Source organism: Rhinopithecus roxellana, chromosome 2 (assembly GCF_007565055.1).
Source record: "Rhinopithecus roxellana isolate Shanxi Qingling chromosome 2, ASM756505v1, whole genome shotgun sequence".
In the NCBI taxonomy this organism is placed as follows: domain Eukaryota; kingdom Metazoa; phylum Chordata; class Mammalia; order Primates; family Cercopithecidae; genus Rhinopithecus; species Rhinopithecus roxellana.
The window spans coordinates 31,034,781-31,059,506 of NC_044550.1; the positions used below are offsets into that span (position 1 = coordinate 31,034,781).

General features: G+C 38.4%; 1 protein-coding gene across 3 annotated transcripts in view; it reads right to left on the reverse strand.

The window, feature by feature from the left end:
* Positions 1 to 303: 303 nt before the first annotated feature.
* SEC24D (SEC24 homolog D, COPII coat complex component) overlaps positions 304 to 24,726 on the reverse strand; it is a 112,332-nt gene continuing 87,909 nt past the window's right edge. For 2 of the 3 annotated variants that reach the window (XM_010364856.2, XM_030917614.1), the window contains exons 14-23: positions 22,926 to 23,042; positions 21,638 to 21,808; positions 18,597 to 18,693; positions 18,322 to 18,467; positions 16,793 to 16,931; positions 15,905 to 16,023; positions 10,063 to 10,242; positions 8,629 to 8,820; positions 5,874 to 5,963; positions 304 to 1,149 (exon numbers count right to left, since the gene is read on the reverse strand). In XM_010364856.2, the coding sequence (XP_010363158.2) occupies positions 1,009 to 1,149; positions 5,874 to 5,963; positions 8,629 to 8,820; positions 10,063 to 10,242; positions 15,905 to 16,023; positions 16,793 to 16,931; positions 18,322 to 18,467; positions 18,597 to 18,693; positions 21,638 to 21,808; positions 22,926 to 23,042 (1,392 nt within the window). In that variant the 3' untranslated portion in view covers positions 304 to 1,008. The remainder of the gene's footprint in view (positions 1,150 to 5,873; positions 5,964 to 8,628; positions 8,821 to 10,062; positions 10,243 to 15,904; positions 16,024 to 16,792; positions 16,932 to 18,321; positions 18,468 to 18,596; positions 18,694 to 21,637; positions 21,809 to 22,925; positions 23,043 to 24,726) is intronic. The other variant, XM_030917622.1, reaches the window with a different exon arrangement.

The window sequence follows — 24,726 nt, forward strand, 5'->3', positions numbered from 1 at the left end:
TCACTCAAAATCGTTCTCCTAGGTTTAGTCATATTCATTAATAATGGTTTCACGTAGCCTATTTCTATTTATTTTGCCCACAAAAACATATTAGAGAACTTTGAAATGCCTTTCTCAAGCACACTATGATGTTTCTTAGATTTATTGCCTAGTATTCCTTAACCCTCAACAAAAAAAGAAAATTTTGTTTTCCTGATTTGATCTTAGTGAGCTACCCAAACAACTTTTTGCCAAGACATTTTGAATACTACCCTTATTTCTCAAGACCTAAAAATACATAATAAATAAATAAATAAAACTACCAAGAGTATATGAAGTGATTTATTGATATTGTTTAGATCCATTATATACAGGTAGAAACTTTCCAAATTGTACAAAGAACCATTAAGCATATTGATAAACACAGTTTTATAGACAAAACAACTGGAAAATAGTTTGAACATACACAATATATAATTATGAAAAAAAAAGTAGAACACATATTGTTCTACCAGATAAATCCCAAGGTTATTAAAAGTCTGCTATGCAAACCTTAAGTTGAAAAATGTGTTCAATGGAGTTACATGGTTTTAAAAAATTAGGTATAATGTAAAAATTAAGCTTTTTTTTTTTTTCTCATTGATTTTGGGAGAGGAACTGAGACAACTTTTTACCCCAAATCTATACAGTTTGAGAAATAATTTATATGTCTAGCACAAAGAAAGAAAATTGAGAATGTTTATGGTTCTGTAAACTTTGCCTTTTATGAAATGCAAACCACATCAGTTTTAAAAATTAGAAACTGTGCAATCAGAAATAGACTGTTCCCTTTATACCTTAAGGTTCCATTGTACCTTAATTGGCTTTATACCTGAGCACCAAAGCTGAAGTTCTAAATGCCATCTCTTCCTGGAAAGTTATTCTGAAAATGAGCAAGAAATCAAAACTAGCCTATTATCATCTAGAAAATTAGGCACCAAGAAGGAGGCTGTCTCCTTAGAAATGCAACATCAGTGACAGAAGTTTCAATTAATTAAGCAGCTGACAGATCTCCTTGTGAACACAACAAAGGAAATCCACGTAAGAAGAGCCTCCATAAAGTCCTTTGTCTTCTACCAGGAACTGTCGGAAAACCATTTCTGGCTGTTCTCGCTGTTTTACAATTGTGAGCTAGGAAAAAACCAAACAGTAACAGCACCTGGTTATAAACGTTATTTGAAAATGTCTCAATTTTGTCTGTTTCAATTTTGGCAAACATTATTGAATGTCTATTATGTGTGAGGCTATGGAGGATTATGGGAAAGTGCCTAATATCTAGAGTGGAAAGAGGCATGGACCCCGAAACCCCAAAACCCAAGACATACAATTTTAAGTGGCAAAAATGAAACCTAAGCAGAGTGTTATGGGAAAGGCTTCACAATGATAGTAACTGTCACCTGAGCCTTAAAGGATAGGGGTAGGGCTAGTGAGTATTCCATACTGGAATACATGTACCATGTACCAGAGATACAATTATGGCTGGCATGTAAATTATCACAGGCTTCTAAAAGGGACAAATTATCATAATAATGAGTTTGGGCTTCTGTAGGAAATGTGATCCAGTGAAGGTGCAGAAGAATGAAATGAGTCAATTAAGTGGCAGCAGTATGTACAATATATTCGTGAGACAGGGACACTAGATAGGAAGTGGTTTGAAGTGTCTGGGTGGGAGATGATCAGGTTCTGAATTAGAGCAATGGAGGTGGAAAGGGGGTGGATTGGAGAGATGCTAGAGAGGTTAACATGCAGGGAAAATTGGGAGAACTTCTGTTCTTTGCTCATCATGATTCTCTAGACCTGTGCTGTCCAGTACAACAGCCAGCCACACATACTATTGAGCACTTAAAATGTGGCTCATCCAAATTGAGATGTACTGTAAATATAAGATACACAATGGATTTCTAGACTTAGTATGAAAAATAAAATGTAAAAATATCTCAATAATTGATGACACAGATTACATTAGAAATTATATTTTGGATATACTGGGTTAAATTAATTATTTAAATGATTTTTTTCTTTTTAAATGTGGTCATCAGAAAACATAGAATTGCATATGCATTTGCATTACTGGAGAGTGCCGCTCTAGAAGAAGCCCAGAGGGAAGAAGCCCAGAAGAGAGCCAGTTTTGTCATGAACACTTTGAGCCCTTCTTTCTACACCTGTATTCCTATTTGAGGAAGTCAAGGCAGATGATCTGAATGGTCAGAATTTCATATTTATTGCGCCACAAGTGGGGTTAACTGATCTATACATGCACAACAGTGCCTCTCCACCTGCCTCCTATATAATTAAGAGGAGCCAGGGTACTTCTCACTTCTTCCTCTCAGGAGGTAAACCCACCAGAAAGGTCTGCAATAGGGAAGCACATGCGGTTAGCCCCTTCACCAGCTGCAGTGGGGAAGGTATGTGCAATTTTGGCTAGGAGGGCAAGGCCCTCCCTACTTTTGCATTCTATGCTTTTTAGTTATCAAGTAGAATAATTCTGTCACCACCACTTGCTTTTTTCTTTTATAACATTTTGGCCTGGATCCAAGTCTGTTAAGTCTTAAATTGCCCCTGACCTAGTAAAAATAATACATAAGAACAACTGCTGCTGCTGCAACTCAGCTAATTCCATGTGGATGCAGATATGCGTGATGCCTTGGCTTTTGGATGTTAGCTGTAGGTACTGGGAGTTGGCACTGGAATAGCTGTGTGCATAGGCAGATTCCACTCCTACACGCTCCAAAGTTTAAGATTTGCCTCCTGATGAACCTGAAGTCAAGATTCTTTTCATTTTATGTTTTATCCACCCTCTCCCACATGCCACTACAACTTTACTATTGTCCATGATTGGTAGGGGCAGTGTGGGTCTAGCCTCTGACACAACTCGGGCTGAGACTGGGCAGGATAAGACACTGAAGGAGGAAAGACTTGAAGTTCCAATTTCTTTAGAATTTACTTTCTTTATGGAAATTAATAGAAATAAGTTCAGGTTGCTCATCTGAAGTATTTTCTATTGCTGCCATTCACTTGGGTTTGTTTCGTTTTTGTTTTTGTGTGGTGCTCATTGTACAACTTCCTCTGACAAAGTGTCTGGCTATGAGCTGAGGTGGTAAGTAGAACAGGGACTGGATTTCAGCCTTGGGAGAAACTTAACTTTAAACTATAGTGATTAATATCCTACCCCACCATTTGACTATCTACAGGTGTCTGGATGACACAGAAAGTATAGTGGAAGGTCTCAGGGGAGTGGAGTCATGGAAGTGGTGTTGGCCTGTCTTGACACAGTGATGGTCTCTTCAAGGGGCACACCCACACCAATAAAAGGAAAGCATGCTGGTATGGATTGGCAGATCCGTCTTTATGTCCCCGCTTTACATTTCTTAAGGGGGGGATGGTCCTATAGAGTAGGAGGAGAACATTAAAATAATCACTGCTTATTACCTCCTTGCTTGTGTGCCCTCTCCAAGGGAAGACTGGCTAACTCTGAATGTGACATTCTCTGGGTCACCTTACCAGAGGTCTTATAGAATTAATGTGCTTCAAAAGCCAATCTCATCTTTCATTGGCTGACTCACAGGGAATCGCTAAAGCAGTGATTAGGAAGGCCCAGGTAGAACATGTTCAGCGAGAAAAGAGCCATGGTACAACCTTCGGGGAATACCAACTCTTAAGTGACAGATGAATGAAGAGAAGCCAATGCAAAAGAGTCACTGAGAAAGAAGAATCAGGAGCAGGAGATGTTTTAAAAGCTGACAGGAGAGCATTTGAGGAAGTAGTCAACCTTGTACATGCTGTAAAAGGATTGAGAATCAATTGTCTTTAGCAAGTTGGCAGTTTACAGAGAACTGGAGAGATGGGAAGGAAAGAGCAGTTAATAGAGACTTTTTCAAGGAGCTTGGTTGTAGAATGTTTGGGATGTTGCCAGTGTTCAATAAATACTTGTAGAATGAATGAGGAAAGGGAAGCAGAATCTTGGAGAAGTGGCAGCTTCTATGAAGGTAGATTTGAACAGCTTGTAAACTGTGGAAAAGGGCCAATGGTAAAGGAATACTCTAGGAAATACAAGTGAAAGGAGAGAGAATAAAAAACATTTGCAGAGAACCGTGCAGGGCAGGACTAGAATTTATCAGGAAGGCACTTGGTTTCGGTCATCTGTAGACATACTGTAGTAGAAATCTTTTTTTTTGTTGTTCCCCCACATGTATGAGAATAATCAGACAATAAGGTCTAAGAGGACTGAGTTTTTGGAAAAGTAATTAGCATAATCTGGAAGGTAACATTTCCTTCTAGATTTGATTTTACTATTCTTGATCCTTCCATACCAACTCTTTTCTCCTACTTAATCTTAACCTTTTAAAAGTATGTTTTCATTTCCTTTGTTGAGTCAGTTTTCAAGTGTCAGAGAAAAGGTGGAATGCTAAGTGCCCCTAGTACAAGCCCTGTATCTGCTATGATCCAGCTGTGAGACCCTGACCAAGCTAGTCAGCTTCTTTGAGCCTCACTTTCATGTCTGTGATGTGCAGGTAGGTATAGGAAGCCGGGTAATCTCCCAGATTCCTTTCAACTCTGACGTCTGTGAATTTTAAATATTTCAAATTCTTTATAGAGATAGCACTCTATGAACAGATGGATACATTTGCAGGTAATACATAAGAAAATCTGATTCTTTAAGTATTCAAGCTAAAATTGTTTTATCACACAGGTCTTTAATATTTTATTCACATGTAATATTTGAAGCTCACCCCCAGATGGTTTTATAACCAAAGCTGACATAACTTTGGTAAGAGGTTGGAACAGGTGGGAGAAAGCAGAGAAAGTTTAATGTTTTTCCCTGAAGGAGGAACTACTGAGCACAAGGATGATCTCCATGCTCAGTCCTGCCTCTTCTCTGCAAATGGCCAGTTGGAGGGATGCAGTTGCTGCAGCTGGGATGAAGGTGAATTATTATTGCTATGCATTCTAAATACCAGTGGCTTTCAATTTGCATTTCATTGGACTCAAGATCTGGTTACATGTTTCTAGGCTTAAACTGAACCCACATAGGTGCTGTGTGGTGTGAAAACTGTTCTAGAAAAGTTGTATATTCATCCAGATTTACCTAAGTTCAATTTACCTAAGCTCTACCTAAAGTTGATGTTTGCATGCATGAGTTACTTTCACAGTTACGAATGTTGGTTTAGACTGACATCACATTTACATTTCAGGAGACAATTGGCCCCATAAATACACTGGCACTTGTAGACACGTGCCTCCAGGTGAGTGTCTTATAGCTCTTCAGTAAGCAGTGTTACACAGCACATCATCATCTATACATTCTAGATCCCAGGAGACTCTAATATTGAGCTTGGGAAGGAAAACAAGTAAGTATCTGGAAGGTGGCAACAAGATATAATTTTCTTAGGTTCTAGACATATTAAATTTTTTTACTCAAACTCAGAAAAGGCTAGAAGGGCTTGGAAGGACAAGAATAACAAAACTTTTCAGAGATCATAAATTAAACATTGTAATAAATCAAATTTTACAAATGTTCTAAATGATACTTCTATAATTAAGTAATTTTAGGCACCAGAAGAAAAGTCATTTCCAAGTCTGTTAATGATACCAATTGCTATTAAATCATGAAGTTAATACTGACTAAGATACCCCATAGTTAACCCATGGTAATAGCTGTTTATGTTTGTGACTGATAAGTAGGTAGATATACTTAGAGGTTAATGTGAGGGTTTTTTTAACTTTTATTTTAGATTTGTGATGGTGTGAGTTTTTAAAATCAAAGATCACTTCATAAAAACATGGGGTGTGCATTTTACATCTTTAATAAAATGTTTAACACTTGAATAAAGGGAAAAATAAAATCGTTTTCTTACCTTCATTGAATATGGCCTCTTTTGTTGGATAATACCCATTATCATTCTGAGTTGTTGAGAGTATGGGTTTCCCACTTCAGGCAGCAATGTCTTAAATATAAGAAAATCAAAGTTTTAGTACAGTTTATAACATTTAGATAGAAGTAGCAATATGAGATTATCACAATGTTACAAACATCCTTCTAAAACCATGTACTTGAATATTGGTGTGGTTCATTACCTGAAAACCAAAACTGGGGGGAAAATGCAGTAAAAATTATTATTGGCATCCATTACCATAAATGACAGAAGACAATTATTTGTCTTTTGAAAAAAACTCTTCCTCTGGAATTTGACACATGCACATCACTGAAGTGACACAGCACAGACATAGTCAGCCCTCTGTATCCATGGGTTCTGCATCCATGGATTCAACCAACCACAGACAAAAATAATATTTGTAAAAAATGCATCTGTACTGAAAAAGCATGGATATTGGTTTTTTTTTTTTGTCATTATGCTGTAAACAATATAGTTCAACAAGTATTTACATAGCATTTTACATTGTATTAGGTGTTACAAGTAATCTTTTTTTTTTTTTTAATAGAGGGTCTCACTATGTTGCCTAGGCTGGTCTCGAACGCCTGAGCTCAAGCAATCTTCCCTCGTCAGCCTCCCAAAGTGCTGGGATTATAGGCGTGAGCCACTGTGCCCAGCTGGTGTTATAAGTAATGTAGAGATGATTTAAAATATATGGGGGTATATGCACAAGTTATATGCAAATACCATGCCATTTTATATCAGGAACTTCAACATCTGTGGATTTTGGTATCTATAGACAGTTCTGGAACCAATTCCCCATGGATACCTAGAGACAACAGTATATGTTTTATGCAAACAACTTCCTGTGAAAGTTTGATCCCTTTTCAAGATTCAAGGCTATGTTGTGAGAGAAAAGAATGTACTTTATTCCTTCAGTGGATGGAAAATTCCATCCAAGTACTACTGTTCCAGCATTAAAACAAACTACCAAATGTTGATTTCTCAAAGGGAATGCAGCCTCTTAGATATTCTGGAAATCTGGCTAGTGGTCTACAGGCCAATCCAGCTGCACATGGCATCCAGGAGATATGAAGGATTTTGACTTACATTTCTTCCATTAAGACAGAGTAAAATGCTAATGTTTGCTTCTCAGCAAGAAGATGCCAAGAGCCAATGCATCATCATGAGTTAGCCAGAGAACATGTGAGTTTGAATGTTTCACCATAAACCTCAAGTGTCAGGGAAAGTTTATGGTCAATATTTTTCACAGTAGTAAGGAAAACAAAAAATTCATTATTTATATTCACACTCCCATCCCCTATATGCATTATGTTGCATATTATGGTAGATCTATTAATTCAACAAACAACATAAGGATTCTTCATGTATATGTTTTAAAGTGCCAACTGCCTCTAAAAAGAAAGTAGCTTACATTTGGTTTTTAACGTTGTTTCATTTTGTTGATGAAAGTCAAGGAAATACCAGTATGCTGATGTAAGTGCAGACCTACCAATCTGCTGCCTTGTGATAGAGACACTGGCTATTTCCTGTGGATGTTCAGTTCAGCAACTATGCATTCAGCATTTACTATGTCAATATACTACAAGAGGAAGCTTCCTTAACTTTTATATAAAAATTTTTCATAGTTCTTTGCCTACTGAATTTTTTAAAATTGCATTTATAATCATTTCTTAATTTCAAACATATGCAGGTATCAAGTTCCAAATCTTCATCTTAAAACCAATCTCTAACTGGAATATGGATACCCTTGAATTCTCTTAAAAATACACTTTCGACATTCCTAATGAATATGCGGCTCTCTAAACTGATCACCTGTCATGGCCTTGAATTTTAATCCTGCCTCTTTCTGCAAGATGCTATATATATTGATACACCGTACTTCATACAATTGGGTTCAACAACTAGACTTAAGCCATCTTGCCACAACGTAAGTGAGGCTTCAGGAAACTATCTGCTGAACTCTACTGGAATCCACTATCAGAGTCAGACAACAGCCATCTGGCAGTGATGCTCACACAACAATGGTCTACAAATAAGGTTTGCAATAAATGTTGACTCTTGTACAAATTATAAGCTGGGTTTTCCTAAGATACTTTAAAATGGTCATTTGTATTAATTTAACATTAAACTCACAATTTCTTTTGTTATTGCAACAAAGGGGTGTATAGTCTGTTTTTATGGAATTATTATTTGTTAACTCAGTAATCTGATTTAGTCTGTAGCCAAACACCTATGAAAGATTTCTACATTCTTTTAAGTATGCAGTTCAGCAGCAGGGGTGAGTCCACAGCATAAGAACTGAATTCAGTTCCCACCTCTGCCATTTTATTACCTGAAGGAACTTGTCTCCAAGCCTCAACTGATTCCTCTGTAAAATGTTGAGATCATATCCATCTCACTAATTTGTTACGACAATTAACTGAAATGGTATATTTAAGTATTTAGAGTACAGAGACTGGCACATAGTTAATGATCTGGAAGTATTAGCATTTTCTATTAAAGTCATATATTTTAGTTGTTTGAAAGTATACAAATAACCTTATACAAGCTAACTGATATTGATCAAAACATGAAATTCTTTCATATACAGAAATATATGCCTTATTATTTTTCTTTCTATAATATTTCACTGCACATAAGTAAAAACACTTGTGGTAATATGAAAAATTGATATTTTTCATATTACCACAAAAGCAATGAAAAAAATACTTACCATATCTGTGTTGATATGTGCAAAAGATGGCACATTAAATATTCCTTGGATCAGTTCTGGTGGGCTGCTTACTCCCAACCATAGGAACATGTGTAGGCCATTAGCCAGTAAGAATATTCCTTCTTCTGAAAGACGGGACTCAGAGCAACGAACAGCAGCAGGTAACATTGTACTCTTGACATCTAACATGTGCTGGGCAGGCACAGACAAGAGAGTTAGAAACTCCTTTCTTCCCCTTCCTTTCCCTACTTCCTCTCTCTTTTCCTTTCCTTTTTTCTCCCCCCACTCCCTCAGTGCATATTTAGTGAGTATCTATCATGTGCTAGACTTTATTCCAGTCATTAGACAATAATCCCCACCTTGTGCAGCAAATGGTTTTGTGCAGGAAGAGACAACACATAAAATAAGTAAAATATACAGAATATAGATGGTGTTAAGAGTTATGAAGAAAAGATGCAGGAAAGTGGGATGGGATGTGTCGCTGGTAAAGGTGGGGACAATTTTAACTAGGGTAGTCCAGGGAGCCCAAGAACTTTTAAGAAGGTAACCTGAGGAGGTAAGAGAAGGAGCCATGGGGACAACTAGAGAAGACCATTTCAGATGGAAGGAAAAGCTAGTGCACAGGTCCTAAAGCAAGGGCCCGACTGGAGTGCTTGAGGATCAGCATGAAGCCCAGCGTGGCTGAAGTGGGATGGGGAAAGGGAGAGTAACAGAAGATTTCTAGAAGGGAGGGGAGGGGAGGACACACAGCACTGGGCCAGGATGGTAGGAACTTTGGCTTTTACTGAGATGAGAAATCCTGGAGTGTTTTGAGCGGAGGAGTGATACGAGCTGACAAATTTTTTTTTTTTTTTTTTTTTTTTTGAGACGGAGTCTTGCTGTGTCGCCCAGGCTGGAGGCACTATCTCAGCTCACTGCAACCTCCACCACCCTGGTTCAAGCAATTCCTCTGCTCAGCCCCCGCGAGTAGCTAGCATTACAGTTGCATGCCACCACACCTGGCTAATTTTTTTGTATTTTTAGTAGAGATGGGGTTTCACCATGTTGGCCAGAATGGTCTCAAACTCCTGACCTCAGGCAATCCGCCCGCCTTGGCCTCCCAAAGTGCTGGGATTACAGACGTGAGCCACTGCACCCGGCCAGAGCTGATAATTATTTTAACAGGATGCCCTAACTTCTGTGCTGAAAACAGACTGAAGGGAATGCAGAACTCCTCAGATTCCCTCCCCTCACCATAATGAGCACATACTGATGCACATAAGCAACTTGCAGAAAGAGCCCCTGCTCGAAATCCCACACCATATATTTTGAAGGCATTTGTGACTTTAACTTTCCTCTTAAGAACAACATGTTTCAGATATAACATATGGGAAAGCACAAAATATGATTCCCTTCTAGCCTCCTCTAGGAAATGCACCACCCCAGCATGCTTACTATGGGCAGAAGTTGTGGGTAGAAGAAAAGCTGAGAGTCAGCCACACCCATGGTCATGACCAGCTGTCTCTGGTATGCTCGTTCATCGGTTGAGATCTCTGGTCTGCTGAGTAGCACACAGTTTTTCAACAAGCAATTCATGTACACTGGCAATACTTTCATGGAATCTGGTAGAATAAGCTGAAAAAGACAATTTTTTGTTTCATATACTTGATCTTTACTGAGAACAATCCCCTGAGCTTCATCTGTAAGACTGAAACATCATTTGCTTTTGAACTTGTAAGGATGTAAGGATTAACTGGTAAACCATGTAAAGCACCTAGAGCACACAGTAACTGGCAGAGAGTGGGCATTCAAAGAGCAGCAGTTGTTTTTTATTTTATCTAGTGCTGCAGCAGCCTGGTGTAGGTGTTATCAGCACTACCCACTCACTGCTTAGGATGCAGTCCCAGCTCTGTCTTTTAGCAGGTGTGAGACCCTGAGCAAATTACTTACCCTGTCTTTTTCTCAGTTTTTTTTTTTTTAGCTGAATATGGAATAGTATATCTACTTCATGATAATTGAGTTATGCGAATTAAATGATCTATAAAGCACAATAGTGCCTAGCACATAGGATGTACCATATATATGTTTAGATGTATACATGTTTAATAAAATTTTTTAAAAAGTTATTTCCTAACCTATGTTTCCACTTCAAGAATAGCATTTCTAACTGCCCACAGGATATCTCTTCCTTTATGCTTTTTATGCATCTTAAACTCATCAGACAAATATTAAATGCCATTGTGTCATAGGTTCTGTACAAAATGTCAAGGATATAAAAAGGAATAAGGCATAGTCCATGTTGTAAGATGCCTGAAGTTCACTGGGGATAGACACGTAAATACATAAAACATAATAAAGAGATTGCAGTATTATAGATTAAAAAAGGAAATGCTTCATACATTTAGATATGTCACTACCGAATTATAACCTGCAAAATCAAACTCCTACAATTCCACAAACATGTTCTTCCTCCCATGTTTCCTATTCAGTGTAGAACTTCCAGATGAACCCTCATTCATTTATTTCTTTACCCTCAATTAATAAACAAATCCTTTTAATTCCACCTTCATAATCTACCTGTACCTTCTCTCCATCCTCACTTTGGCTCACATGACCTCACTCTAACTGCCCCAAAGTATATGCCCTTGTGAGATACTACAACCTAACACAATGCAGCAATTCTAGGAACACAACCTGATGATTTAAGAAATTATAGATAATGTCCTGATAATGTCCTACATTGTTTAACTTTATCCTTAATCAATATTGTAAGAATAGCTAATAATCAAGTTTGATTAGCACAAGTCAGTGAACAAGGACATATCCAAAAGAAAAATTATACATACGAGATAATAATAACTTGCAAACAGATAAACGAAATATCTGATCTATAACCAAATGGTTTCTTTTTAGCTTTCTCTTTTTATTTTTATTTTTTGAGATGGAGTCTCGCTCTGTCACCCAGGCTGGAGTGCAGCGGCACAATCTTGGCTGACTGCAACCTCGCCTCCTAAGTTCAAGTGATTCTCCTGCCTCAGCCTCCTGAGTAGCTGGGATTACAGGCATGCACCACCACCCCCGGCTAACTTTTGTTTATTTAGTAGAGATGGGATTTCGCCATGTTGGCCAGGCTGGTCTCGAACTCCTGATCTCAAGCAATCCACCCACCTCAGCCTCCCAAACTGCTGGGATTACAGGCATGAACCACCATCCCTGGCTTAGCTTTCTATCTTAATGATTAAAATGGATATACAGTTATCAGAATCCACACTGAAAAGAAAATGTCCCTGAGGGCTCTGTTAGAATTTATTCTGCAACTTAAATTTATATCATAAGTGTCTTCTCATGATGTACTAAGTAAGGAATGTGTGGGATAGAACTTTCTAACTGGCTCAGGCAGACATATTTCAGAATGATTCTACTTTGCAGTTTGTTTCCCCTATCGACTTCTAATCTCCTTTCAAAGAACCAAGGACAGTTAAATGTATGTTTATTCTTAAAAGTAGAACACTCTCTTCTTCTAATTTTTTCTCTAGCATAATATATCTTCACTTAACAACATTTGGTACTGGATTACTTTCTCAGCCAAGGAAAACTATGATAAAAAGATGTAGGAACCAGATCATGGTCATATTCCAGAGCCATGTGGCCCCGATGCTATTTCTGATCTAGTTGCTAGTTAGGCATTTTACATGTTATAAAGATCAAGGGTCAGCTGGGCGCGGTGGCTCAAGCCTGTAATCCCAGCACTTTGGGAGGCCCAGACGGGCGGATCACGAGGTCAGGAGATTGAGACCATCCTGGCTAACACGGTGAAACCCCGTCTCTACTAAAAAATACAAAAAACTAGCCGGGTGAGGTGGCAGGCGCCTGCAGTCCCAGCTACTAGGGAGGCTGAGGCAGGAGAATGGCGTAAACCCGGGAGGTGGAGCTTGCAGTGAGCTGAGATCCGGCCACTGCACTCCAGCCTGGGCGACAGAGCGAGATTCCGTTTCAAAAAAAAAAAAAAAAAGATCAAGGGTCAAGAATGCTCTTAGATTCCTGTATAAAGCATGTCCGTTTGGTTTTAAAATATCAGATTGAAATTTCACTGGTTGCTTCTAATTAATGAGGTCATATTAAACGAGTTCAGAAATCTGTGATCCTAAATACCACAAAGGGGTGAGGTTGGCCCACAATGACACTACTACGACTAAAAAGTCTAATCAGAGGAGGTTGGACTGTAGGAGGCAGGGGGAAGAAAAACAGGTGGTAAATGAGAAGGAAAATCTAATCATGAAAACAAAAAAAAAAATGGAGTTAAAGAATGAAAGAAAACAAGAAGACAGTCTTATTCAATGTTCTAGAGGTGAGGAAGAAAATGTGGCCACAGATTACCACTATAAAATCTCCCTACCTCACTGACCCCCTCCATAAATAAATAAATTATTCTTTGGGAGTAAGGTATGAGAGTGAGGTGGGAGCAGTAATTCATGTAAGTTGAGCTTGCTTGAATTTGGAAAATTCTTTTCTTCTTTAGGTTTTGAAGTGACAGAAGTGGTAATGAGGTTTTTTTTGTATTGTTTTGTTTTTGAAAAGCTTATTTTGCAGTTAAGGTCATTTGACTTGCCTTTTGAAATCAATGCACTCCCATATGATATTAATATATTTAAGCTCAGAACAGTGAGCTATTAGATTTACTAAAAAGAATCTACATTGCTTATGTAAGCCTTATAAGCCTTAAAGTTTGCTTTTTTGTTTGTTTGTTTTTTAAAGATACAGGGTCTCACTTTGTCATCCAGGCTAGAGTATGGTGGCATAATCATACCTTGCTGCATCCTCGAGCTCCTGGGCTCCAGGGATCCTCTTGCCTCAGCCTCCTGAGTGGCTGGGATTATAGGCATGTACCACTACACCTGGATAAGTTTTTATTTTTAGTAGAGGTGGAGGTTTTGATATGTTGCCCAGGCTGGCCTTCAACTGCTGGCCTCAAGCAATCCTCCTGTCTTGGCCTCCCAAAGTGCTGGGATTACAGGTGTGAGCCACTGCACCCAGCCTAATTTATCTTGTTTCTAGTTTCTAGTTATATGTCTTTTTTTTTTTTTTGCCCAGGCTGGTGTGGAGTGGCATGATCTCGGCTCACTGCAATGTCCGCCTGCTGGGTTCAAGCTATTCTCCTGCCACAGTCTCCTGAGTAGCTGGGATTAGAGGTCCGCGCCACCATGCCGAGCTAATTTTTTGTAGTTTTAGTAGATGCGGGGTTTCACCATGTTGCCCAGGTGGGTCTTGAACTCCTGACCTCAAGTGATCCACCTGCCTTGGCCTCTCAAAGGGTTGGGATTACAGGCATCAGCCACCATGCCCAGCCATATGTCTTAACCCAGCATCTATCATATGATCCTCAGAGTGACAGTTTCCTTAGATTTTGTACCCTAATTGCCTTCTCTTGCTGCAGCCTAGTTTTGGCTCCAGCAATTCAGTAAAAGTAGTTCTACTGAGGTCCAGTATCACATAATCCAAATAGCTCCTTGATGGTCTTGCTTGGGTCAAGGAAACTTTGGGCTCTATGGTAAAATACTGGAATTCCTTTAGTAATCTCTCCATCTTCATAGATACTATTTTTCACAAGTGAACTGTAGGAAAGTACCAAGTTTACAGTTAGATTTTCTGAACAGAACATTAAGTCCAACTATTCTATGTTTTCAGACAATACTGTTTTAGAATCTCCACATTTTCTAGACTCCATGATGGTTAATCATAAGGTACTTAAGTTACATTATTTTTTTAAAACATACCATTGGTTGAAAGGCACACTTGAAAAGTGCTAATGGAAACACTTTATTATAAGAACAGGAATAATCTCTATTGACTTATTCAGAGAAAATTTAACATCATAATGTTTTTACTCCAGAAATAATTTAATTTTGCAAACAGGTTATCCAGTGGTAAAGACAATGCTTTTAACTTTTAAACCAGAATAAAATGACAGGTTTTATTTTCTTCCATAAATAGGCAGTAAGTTTGTTTTTAACTTAAAGTCTTTGAATCCAGTTGTTTCAAAGTTAACAAATGAATGTCCAGAGAGGACCCTAACTGTATCTGCACTGCTTCAACTAATGCTCCTGAAGTGTGAGATACTCCAGAAACAGAATCATGTTTCCGTAGCTCTAAGACAAACAGTAAAATGAGGTCAATGTTTACAGTGCTCATGATTGGACTACCTTCTGGCTAGACTCCAGGTGTACCTGGTGGGTTTTGACGTAACTTGAACAAGCATGCTATGAAATAGTACTGATATCTGAGTTGACCAAAATGGCAAATCTTCGGAATAATAAAGAAGACTGAATACTCATATAGATTCAGGAGTTGCTTATATGATTATCAACACAGGAGATAAAAGAATGGATGACTAATTCAATCACTTTGGACAGCGTGGAAAGGAACTTTTATGAAAAGTCCATCTGGTAAATGTGTTTGTTTTGTTTTCCTTCTTTGCCCAGATTGCACATTTGGGCCCAGAATTTATCTGTATTCTTTTCTGCTGAGGATTTTCTTTTAGGTGGGGCTTCCGATGTCCTCTCAGCACTCACTTTTGACAATGAATGAACTAGAAAATTTTCCCATCTGTTGCTGTTTTAGTTGAAAGTCTATATTCACATATTTGATACACAGCTATAAAAATTCCATCTAACTTTTATTGACATAGAGAAGAATGTGAACGAGAGAGCAAATGCAAAAATAAATGTGGACTTGAGGTTCTGCTTTTCCTTTTGTAGGAGAGAGACTACATGAGGTTTATTCAAATAATCTTCTAAAATTTCAAATTACTAAATGATGGAATCAATTCTTTGAAAACTCTTCACACTTATTAATAACTTTTAAATGTAAAGAATTCCAGTATTTATATTTATAAATTATATTTGTTTATAAAATATGTTATTACTGCCATCAGTTCATGTCAATATGCCTAAAATACATTTAAGCATACACATTTCATAACAAAATACCCATCTCTGGATACAAAAGAGAATCCCGTTTATATTAGGACACTTCTTACATATAACATTCTTTTGTTTATACATACCGTAGTGACTGTCAACTAAATATGTACATCCATTTTTTTTGTTCAAATTTTTAAATGTTGGCTATAAAAAAAAAACCCACAGCCCCCCAAATTGCATTCTTAATCTTCTCAGCTACACAGTTTACTATAACAGCATCGAAGTGCCTGCAACATCATAAGCCTTCAATAGCTACGTGCTGAAGAAATGAGTAGTCGTTTGTAACACTTTAACAGCTATGTACAATAGGTGCTCACCTGGCTTGCTGCAGAAGGACTCGCACAGTTCTTCCGGTAACATGCCAACATATGGGCAGTCTGATTAACTAGAATTTCCCGGATGACCTTCAAAGGCTGGTGGAGAACTGCTTTAAAAGCTATGTGCACAAAACAATGAAAAGGACACGAGTTTTAGCTCAGACACTGATCTCTTCAAATAATCAAATAAAAAAGAACAAGTTGCTATTATCTTCAGACCACCCAGCAAGAATAATAGCATTTAAATCTGTTCAAGTCATTTGCTAATGGTCTCCTCTTGACTAAATATGATGATCTAACTAATGGAGAACACTGGTCTACCTATAGCAAAAGGTTATATTGGCCAGATTTATCTTCAGAATATTAGAATTGTACACACAGAAAAAAAAGACAGGCCAGTTAGTCGTTTTTTGATGTCCTGAATTCTTACAGGCTGGATTGCCATGTTTTCCAAACCTTAGTGTAGAATTTCTCAAGGAAAGCCAAAGAAAATTCCACCTTGGGCCCATTCTATTTCATAGTTATCATGGTATGGATAAGCAAGTTGAGTCTAACATTAGAGATGGTCTCCGTCCATTAACCCAATGTGTCAGACGGCATGATCACATACCATAATAAAGGTCTAAGCATAATATTGCTAAATTTCAACTCAGACTGCCACTCTACGAGTTAACTTTAAGTAAGTCTGTATAGCCTGGCCCTGAACTGAGTTATCTCACTTATTAATTTAGAGTTAGGAATGTTGACTATTCTCTCTCAACCTTTGCTTTTATTAGTTCTGAATTTACTCACCAAAAGTTTGCAAAACTACAGTGCTTTTCAGCTACTGACATATCTTGACTGATTTACTAAGCAAGGTTTACTGAACCTCAGGATTGGCAATGTTACCTGACTTGGCAAAGAAGTTGATAAGAGCATCTGTCTCACAGCTCTTATAAAGATCAGCTAGCTGGGAGCTGCAGTTTAAGCCAAGATTGTGAATCCGAAGTCTTCTTTGACCACTGATTGTTGTGTAAAGCACAGCACACTGTAGAAGCAACATTGAGGTCACATGTTTTTCTGATTAACATATCCACCCAAGCTAGCTTGATCTTATTTGCATTTACAAAACACTGTGTACAGATAGATAAAAGACCTCTAACTATTTTTCCACAGTTTTTTTTTTCTATTATTGATAAAGAATGAACAACAGGAAGTATGAGAGAATAATGATACATTTATTTGCTGGATTTCAATGTAGCACTTCACTGGTTTAAATTGTTGAGTGATTCACATGTAAATATGTATTCACATTTCTACAACTAGTCTGCATTTTTCATAGCTCATGTTTTATTACCAGAGATCCAGGTCCCGAAACAATACCTCCAGGTGCTCAGAGGCTCAAGGCTCACTGTCTTAAAAACATACAACTAGCTTTCACAATGGACTTAGATCTTACGCTGATGATATACATTTGAAGAATGCATAGATAGAAGCACTTCCCCAAATATCTGTGATTAAAAAATACTTTAATTAAAAGTTCTCCCTCAACCTAATGCCAGCCTCTCTTCATCCTTTAAAGATGATGCTAATGTTTGAAAACTATGACCATGTGTATCTCATGGTCATAGTTTTTCTTGTTTTAATTCAAAGTCTCCATGGCTTCTAGTTAGTTTCACTTTAAACAAAGCCAAATCCTATTCCACTTGCTTATACTATGACAATGTGCTTAACATGGTATTATGGGCTGAACTGTGGCTCCTCAAATGTCCTAACCCCCTAGTATCTAAGTATTTGGAGATGAAGTCTTTAAAGTAGTAAATTAATTAAAACGAGTTCATTAGAGTGCACCCTAATTCATTATGACTGGTGTCCTCAAAGAGGAAAATCTTTGGATATAAACATGTAACAGAGGGAAGATGATGTGAAGACACAGGGGGAAGAAAACCATCTACAAACCAAGGACAGGGGCCTGGAACAGATCCTTCCCTCTAGGCCCTCAGAAACCTTGATCTTGGAATTCCAGCCTCCAGAACTGTGAGAAAATAAATCTCTGTTGTTTACGCTGCTCACTCTATAGAAGCCCTAGCAAATTAATATACATATGGTAGACGTAAATAGGTGCTGAAGGCTAACAGAAATGAATCCTGTTGGAAGTCAGTTTGCTAATGCCTGTGATACTTACCACAAGTTTGCTGGACTTGCATGCAATGACACATAATTGTCACTTCATGTAAGTAGCAAATATGAATGAGTATGGAGAATCCTCACAACTGAGTGCTTTAATCTACTGACTTTTGACTTTGGAGAAGACTTTGGAGAAAGACAGCTGAGTTTTTTATGAAGAGGCTAACACATTTGATGGTATTTCAGTCTCCCCACTGATCACTGTCGACAACAAACTAAAAAACGAAAGATGGGAATAAACTCTTAGTCACCTGGATTAAGGCTCCAGTGTCTTCACTGAGTTTGTCATCGTGCTTGAACTCCACGGTCACTGCCTTGTCACAATCGATGGCAGCCATTTCTACATCGGTGGTGTTGTTCATCAAGATTCCACCAAAGAAATCAGTGGCTCTGAAACCTAAAACGGGAAAAAGGGAAATTTTGTTTCTCTTTATTTTACTGTTATTTTCTTTGTTGGCCTGTTATTAATTTGAAAAAGAAACAATTATACAAGAGAGACTTGAAGAATTGTATAAATGATAATTACCTGTGCTGGTACGAACCCTCATAATAGCATCAAAGCCTATTTTCTTTTCAATATCATTTCTGAGGTCGTTCAAAAATTGTTGTCTGTCCAAGTGCATCTAAAAAATAAAGTCTGATCAATGTCCACCAGATGGCAGTAAAATACTTAAAATAACAGTTCTCATTTTAATCCTGAGTTAAAATAAGTATTTTTAAAATCCTGATTTGGCATATTTTTGTATATATCATATGCTTCTTTGGTTGAAGAAAATATAGCATCTTTGGAGAGTGTTTCTAACTTTTGAAACTACAATCTCATCTATTATTTTCTTTCATTTTAACATCTGGATAAGAAAATCGGTTATTAATTGCAAATGGGAAAATTAAGAGAGCATAAGTGATCCACTCAGTGGCTTAGGGTTAGAGACAAGGTTAAGATCCAATGTATAATACTCGTTTAATGAGGCTGGGAAAAGGCCTTGCAATTGGGGCTTTTTAAAACTCTGACCACATTCAGAGCTTTGTGAACCTATGTCAGGAAAAGTAGAAACCCTTTCTCCTAGCCCTGTTAACTACTCTACAATCACCATAATTCTGAAAACTGTCCACATTCCACAACTAAGCAACATTCATATAATATGCACATGTGCACAATACTGAGCTCAAGAGGTCACCCAAGAGAGTAAACAAATTAGCTGAGCTTCTAAAGCTTCTCATCTGACCTTGTCAGTGAAGCTCTTTAGGAAATTCTCACTACTATTTGACACTGACACATGCATCTCATCCCTTCCCCACAGTCCCAAACACGAAGGGAATGAAGGAGGAAAGGAAAGAGGGAGATTACAGACACAATCTTTATAATAATCCCTGTAGTTGCTTACATACAACTGGGTGCTGCCCGCACAGTTCTTGATCATCATTTTTATCTTATAATGTTATTGAATGAAAAAGACTACTAAAGTTTGTGTTGTTGAAGATGAGAAAGAAATGCTATGGTAGGATTCAGTTTTGCAACAATTGGAGTAAATACAAACAACTGAATAGCAGCATAGGCAACATTAACACTCTTTTTTTATAAAACATTTTACTGCCTGTTTACATCTTATAGGCTTTTCCTCTGCTGGATTATAACATTTCTTTTTTAGTAACATTGAAGGAATCAGTAATAATTATGAATACATTGAGGTACAAGTAAATATTCCTTATTATATCAGAAACTACATGGAGTTGGCACGTAACTCAAAAACTTAAAGAAATAGGGGAAAAAAAAAGTAATAAGCCTGGATGATTACACTGCAGAGCACTCCCTGCCTACACATCACTTGGTAGGCTGCTCTTTGAAGCCAAGTCACTGCCACGTAGATGATCACACCAGTACATAGCAAACAACCTAGTAAGAACCCCAGTACAATTCACATATGCCAGGAATGGAAGATGATCAAGTCCTTTTTGGAAAAGTGGGAAGAAAAAGCTATGAAATTTATCCCCCTAGCTGGAAAAGGAGCTAAAATTGATCAGCACGATAGGCTTCATGTACCTCAATAGCCAGAATGTGGGTAGAATGAGTAAGGGTTAGAATTCTGTATGATTATTAAGAGTTTATTTTCTAGAGTGTGCCTGAAAAAACATACTTTTATCCAAAAGTCTTAGAAAGAGTTGTTAAAGCTTTTTCAATTTCATTTCATTTATAATCTTTGGTCTTATCAAGTCCCTTAGTTTATAATATAAATATGTAACTAGTCTCTATTAATAATTTTATTGATGATTAATAAAAATAGATGATGACTAACGTATGTCATTTATGTTGGAGAACACACCTTCCCAGTCCATGCCTCCATGTCTGCCCAGCCACACACATTAGAGGCACACCCCTGACCCCTTCTCCTTAGGTGAGGGGGAGTGATTCATCTGATTAATAAGTTTGGGAAAAGGAACTGAGTGGGCACAGCTGAGCCTCTTCTGTGTCCTCTTCATAGGAAGGCAGTTTGCCTGCAGGAGGCACATATTTTCTGTCCCTCAATACAGTATGTTTTCAAGGCACACGGATCCACAGGAGAAACTCAAATTGTGCCCACTGTGTGCCTGGGTGTATAAGTCTGTCAAATTCAAGGGTGAATCAGCAAGCCCACTTGCCTGCAGACTCAGGTCCATTATAGTGCTGACATTTTGATTGTCTATTGAATCTCTCTCTCAATTCAGGCTTGGAAAAGAGAAGTGTAAAGAATTGATCCCTAAAATCCCAATAATTTAAAACAAATATGCAGTCACTTTTAAAAATATTATCTTAAGTCTATTTTACATAAAATATATTTTCCCCATTATGAAAGCTCATATTGATATTTAACTCTGAGGATGAATGAGCTCATTCTATGACCAAATACTTAGGAAGTATGGAATTGCTGAACCATAAATATATATGGTTCATATATATACACACACACACACACACGCACAGTCGTCTCTCGTTATCTGTGGGGGACTGGTTCCAGAACCTCCCACAGATACCAAAATCTACCAGATGCTTAAGTCCCTGACATAAAATGGCATATTTGCATATAACCTACACACACTTTACATATCCCTCAAATCACCTCTAGATTAGTTATTTTTAAATTTTTTGTAGAGACAGGGTCTTGCTATATATATAGCCCAAGCTGATTTTGAACTCCTGGCCTCACGTGATCTTCCCACCTCAACCTCTCAAAGCACTGGGATTACAGGCATTGGGCCACTGCGCTCAGTTTACATTACTTATAATACCCAATACAATGTGAATGTTATGTAAATAATTGTTATACTACAGGGGATAATGACAAGAAAAAAGTCTGTACATATTCCGTATAATGCAATATTTTGTTCTGAGTATTTTTGATCCGAGGTTGGTTGAAGCCAAGACACAGAACTCTCCTGATAAGAAGGACCAACAGTATACCTTGTTTTCCATCTGCTCTTGAATTTATATGTGTCATCTACCAGGGAACACAGCTTTTTAAATTCATAATCTAAACAACTAAAATTAAAATGGGAGTACAAGACCAAGGTGAACAAATTGCTGGCATTTACCTGGAAATTGTTATATTTATAAAGGGTTCCTCCAGTGAGCTGAGGAACCAGCCCCAGTGAGGCCACATCCACATACTGACTAGGAAAGAGGAAGAGTGTCACAGAGCAGCCGTGAGCCACGCAGTCCTTGGCCAATGAGTCATAGACATTTGTTTGGGGCTGGAAAAGTATCTGGAAAAAAGATGCAAAAAAAAAAAAAACATAAAAATTACAAAATGTTTTTGGTTTAAATTTTAAATTTCTATTGAATTCTTATTGAATTTTCAAAATGGAGAAATAGACATTTTCCCATTAAGTGAACTGGGCTGAAGAAACACACTGTGGTCACCATCAGTGCAGTGGCCACCTGCTGAGCACCCAGTCTGTGCCAGGTCCATGCTGTGTGAAATAATTGTGTGTTCAATTTTATTTGATACTCCATCAATCCTAATGGAGCTGATACTGCAGCCCTTACTTTACAGACTTAGATGAGGCAACTTGTGTGTAGTCATGCAAGCACTAGCTGGGTCCCTAGATCCATAGCCTTATCCTTCCCACAGACGTTCCCCTACACTGTCAGAGGTTTTAGGTGAAGGCATATTTTGAGATCCCCACACCTGTGCTTCATGCCTCAGGCCTCTGCCTCCAAAGGGTATTGTAAGATGGTACAGTCTAGATTCTTCTTCCACCCTTTATCTTCAATCTGCTGTTTCCCCCACTTCCTCCATTTCTATAATGGTCTCATCATTCAGTCTCTCTTACGCTGATTATCCATGAAAAAGTTTGGGACCCTTTATTTTTTTAGATGGAGTCTCACTCTGTCACCCAGGCTAGGAGTGCAGTGGCATGATCTTGGCTCACTGCAACCTCCACTTCACGGGTTCAAGGGATTCTCCTGCCTCAGCCTCCCAAGTAGCTGGGATTACAGGCACTCGCCACCATGCCAGGCTAATTTTTGTATTTTTAGTAGAGACGGGATTTCACCATGTTGGCCAGGATGGTCTCGAACTCCTGACCTCGTAATCCACTCGCCTTGGCCTCCCAAAGTGCTGGGATTACAGGCATGAGCCATCGTGCCCGGCCTGGGGCATTATTTTAATTTACATATTTCAGACATTGGTTTTTCTAGGAATATAAAATATTTTAAGTTGTTTGTAATCCAAAATATTCCTATAATATACAATGCCCTGGACTTAATTTATGAGATTTAGTTTCTCCCCTTTTTTCTTACATGAAGAACACATTGCCTCTTTAACTCCTCTTAATAACTGACATATGGACACTCAAAGAGTAACTGTTTACAAAGTACCTTCTCTTTGTCTGTATTAACCAGTTTTTTGTCATCTCTGTTTTTGAGCTTCCCTGGTGCTTCAGCAGTTGGCAAGGAAGAATGGAAGATGAACAGCTTCCCAGGACAGTCTGCTGCCTAAAAAAAACCCAAAAACCCACAGAAAATGCCTTGAGTAGGAACATTTTAAGAGAATCAGAAATAAAATATAAGTTATTTCTATGAGCTAAGCACTATATTCATTTAATTTAACCCTCATAATAACCTTTGTGTCCTTGGGCAGGTACTATTCTATTTTATAGATTAGAAAACTGAAGCTGGGAGAGGACAAGCCAAAAGTCATAAAATTTGTAAATGAAAGAGAGCCAACACTTAAAGATAGGTCTGTGCATCATGACGCTTTAAGAAAACTATTAAAATGATGTGTTACAATGAAATACTTTCTTATTTAGCCTACAGTATAGTCTTTCAGGACCAGGTAAATCCCATAATGTAAAGTAGATGGTAGAAATCCCAGGATGATGATGCAAGAGAAGCTCTTATTTCAGATCTTCAGTAAACACGGATTAAAGCTACAGTGGTATTTTGAGGAAGAATGCATGAGAACGTAGTGGTGGTGTGGCAACAGTAGACACCAGGAACCAGCTACGAGGCAGGATGCCAAAAGGAAAAGTGTGGGATCAAGATTATATAAGCAACAAAAAGAAGAGTCAAGCTCCATGACAGTCAAGTCAGCATTAAGAATCAATATTTAAAATCTTATTTAAGGAGCTAAGAAGTAACCTACTAAGCAAAATTTCCTGGAATTAAGTATGATTCAATATATTGTCCTTCCAACCCCTGCCTTTCACCAAACCACACTGCACATTGCTCCAGAGCACTGCCTCTGAAGTGAAGACAATGGCTCTGATCAGATATGTGGCTTTTATCCTTACGAATCCTGAAGAGCTGAGCACAGTAGCTCATGCTTGTAATCCCAACACCCTGGGAGGTCAATGCTGAAGGACTGCTTGAACCCAGGAGTTTGAGACCAGCCCAGGCAACATACTGAGACTCTGGTCTCTACAAAACTAAAAAGATTAGCTGAGCATGGTGGTGCATTCTTGTAGTCTCAGCTACCCAGGAGGCTGAGGTGAGAAGATTGCTTAAGCCTAGCAGTTTGAGGCTGCAGTAAGCTATGATCGTGCCACTGCACTCCAGCCTAGGTGACAGAGCAAGATCCTGTCTCAAACAAAGGAAGGAAAGAAGGAAGGAAGGAAGGAAGGAAGGAAGGAAGGAAGGAAGGAAGGAAGGAAGGAAGGAGGGAAGGAAGGAAGGAAGGAAGGAAGGAAGGAAGGAAGGAAGGAAGGAAGGAAGGAAGGAAGGAAGGAAGGAAGGGGAAGGGGAAGAGGGAAAAGAATCCTGAAGGCTTTCTAGTACAGGATAATGTCCACAGTCCTTTATCTGGGTGGGAGCAGGAAGGGTGAGAAACAGTGAGATGAGCTGCTACCAACATTTACTGCATGCAGCTCTGTGCCAGGCTCTTCACACATATTTTCTTTAACACCCACAATCTTGTTCAGCAGGTACTATTGTTTGCATTTTTTTTCCCCATCAATTCATCATTTATATCATGTATAACTCCCCAGTGCAATCCCTCCCCCCTCCCCCCTCCCCATGATAGGCCCCAGGGTGTGATGTTCCCCTTCCTGAGTCCAAGTGATCTCATTGTTCAGTTCCCACCTATGAGTGAGAACATGCGGTGTTTGGTTTTCTCTTCTTGTGATAGTTTGCTAAGAATGATGGTTTCCAGCTGCATCCATGTCCCTACAAAGGACACAAA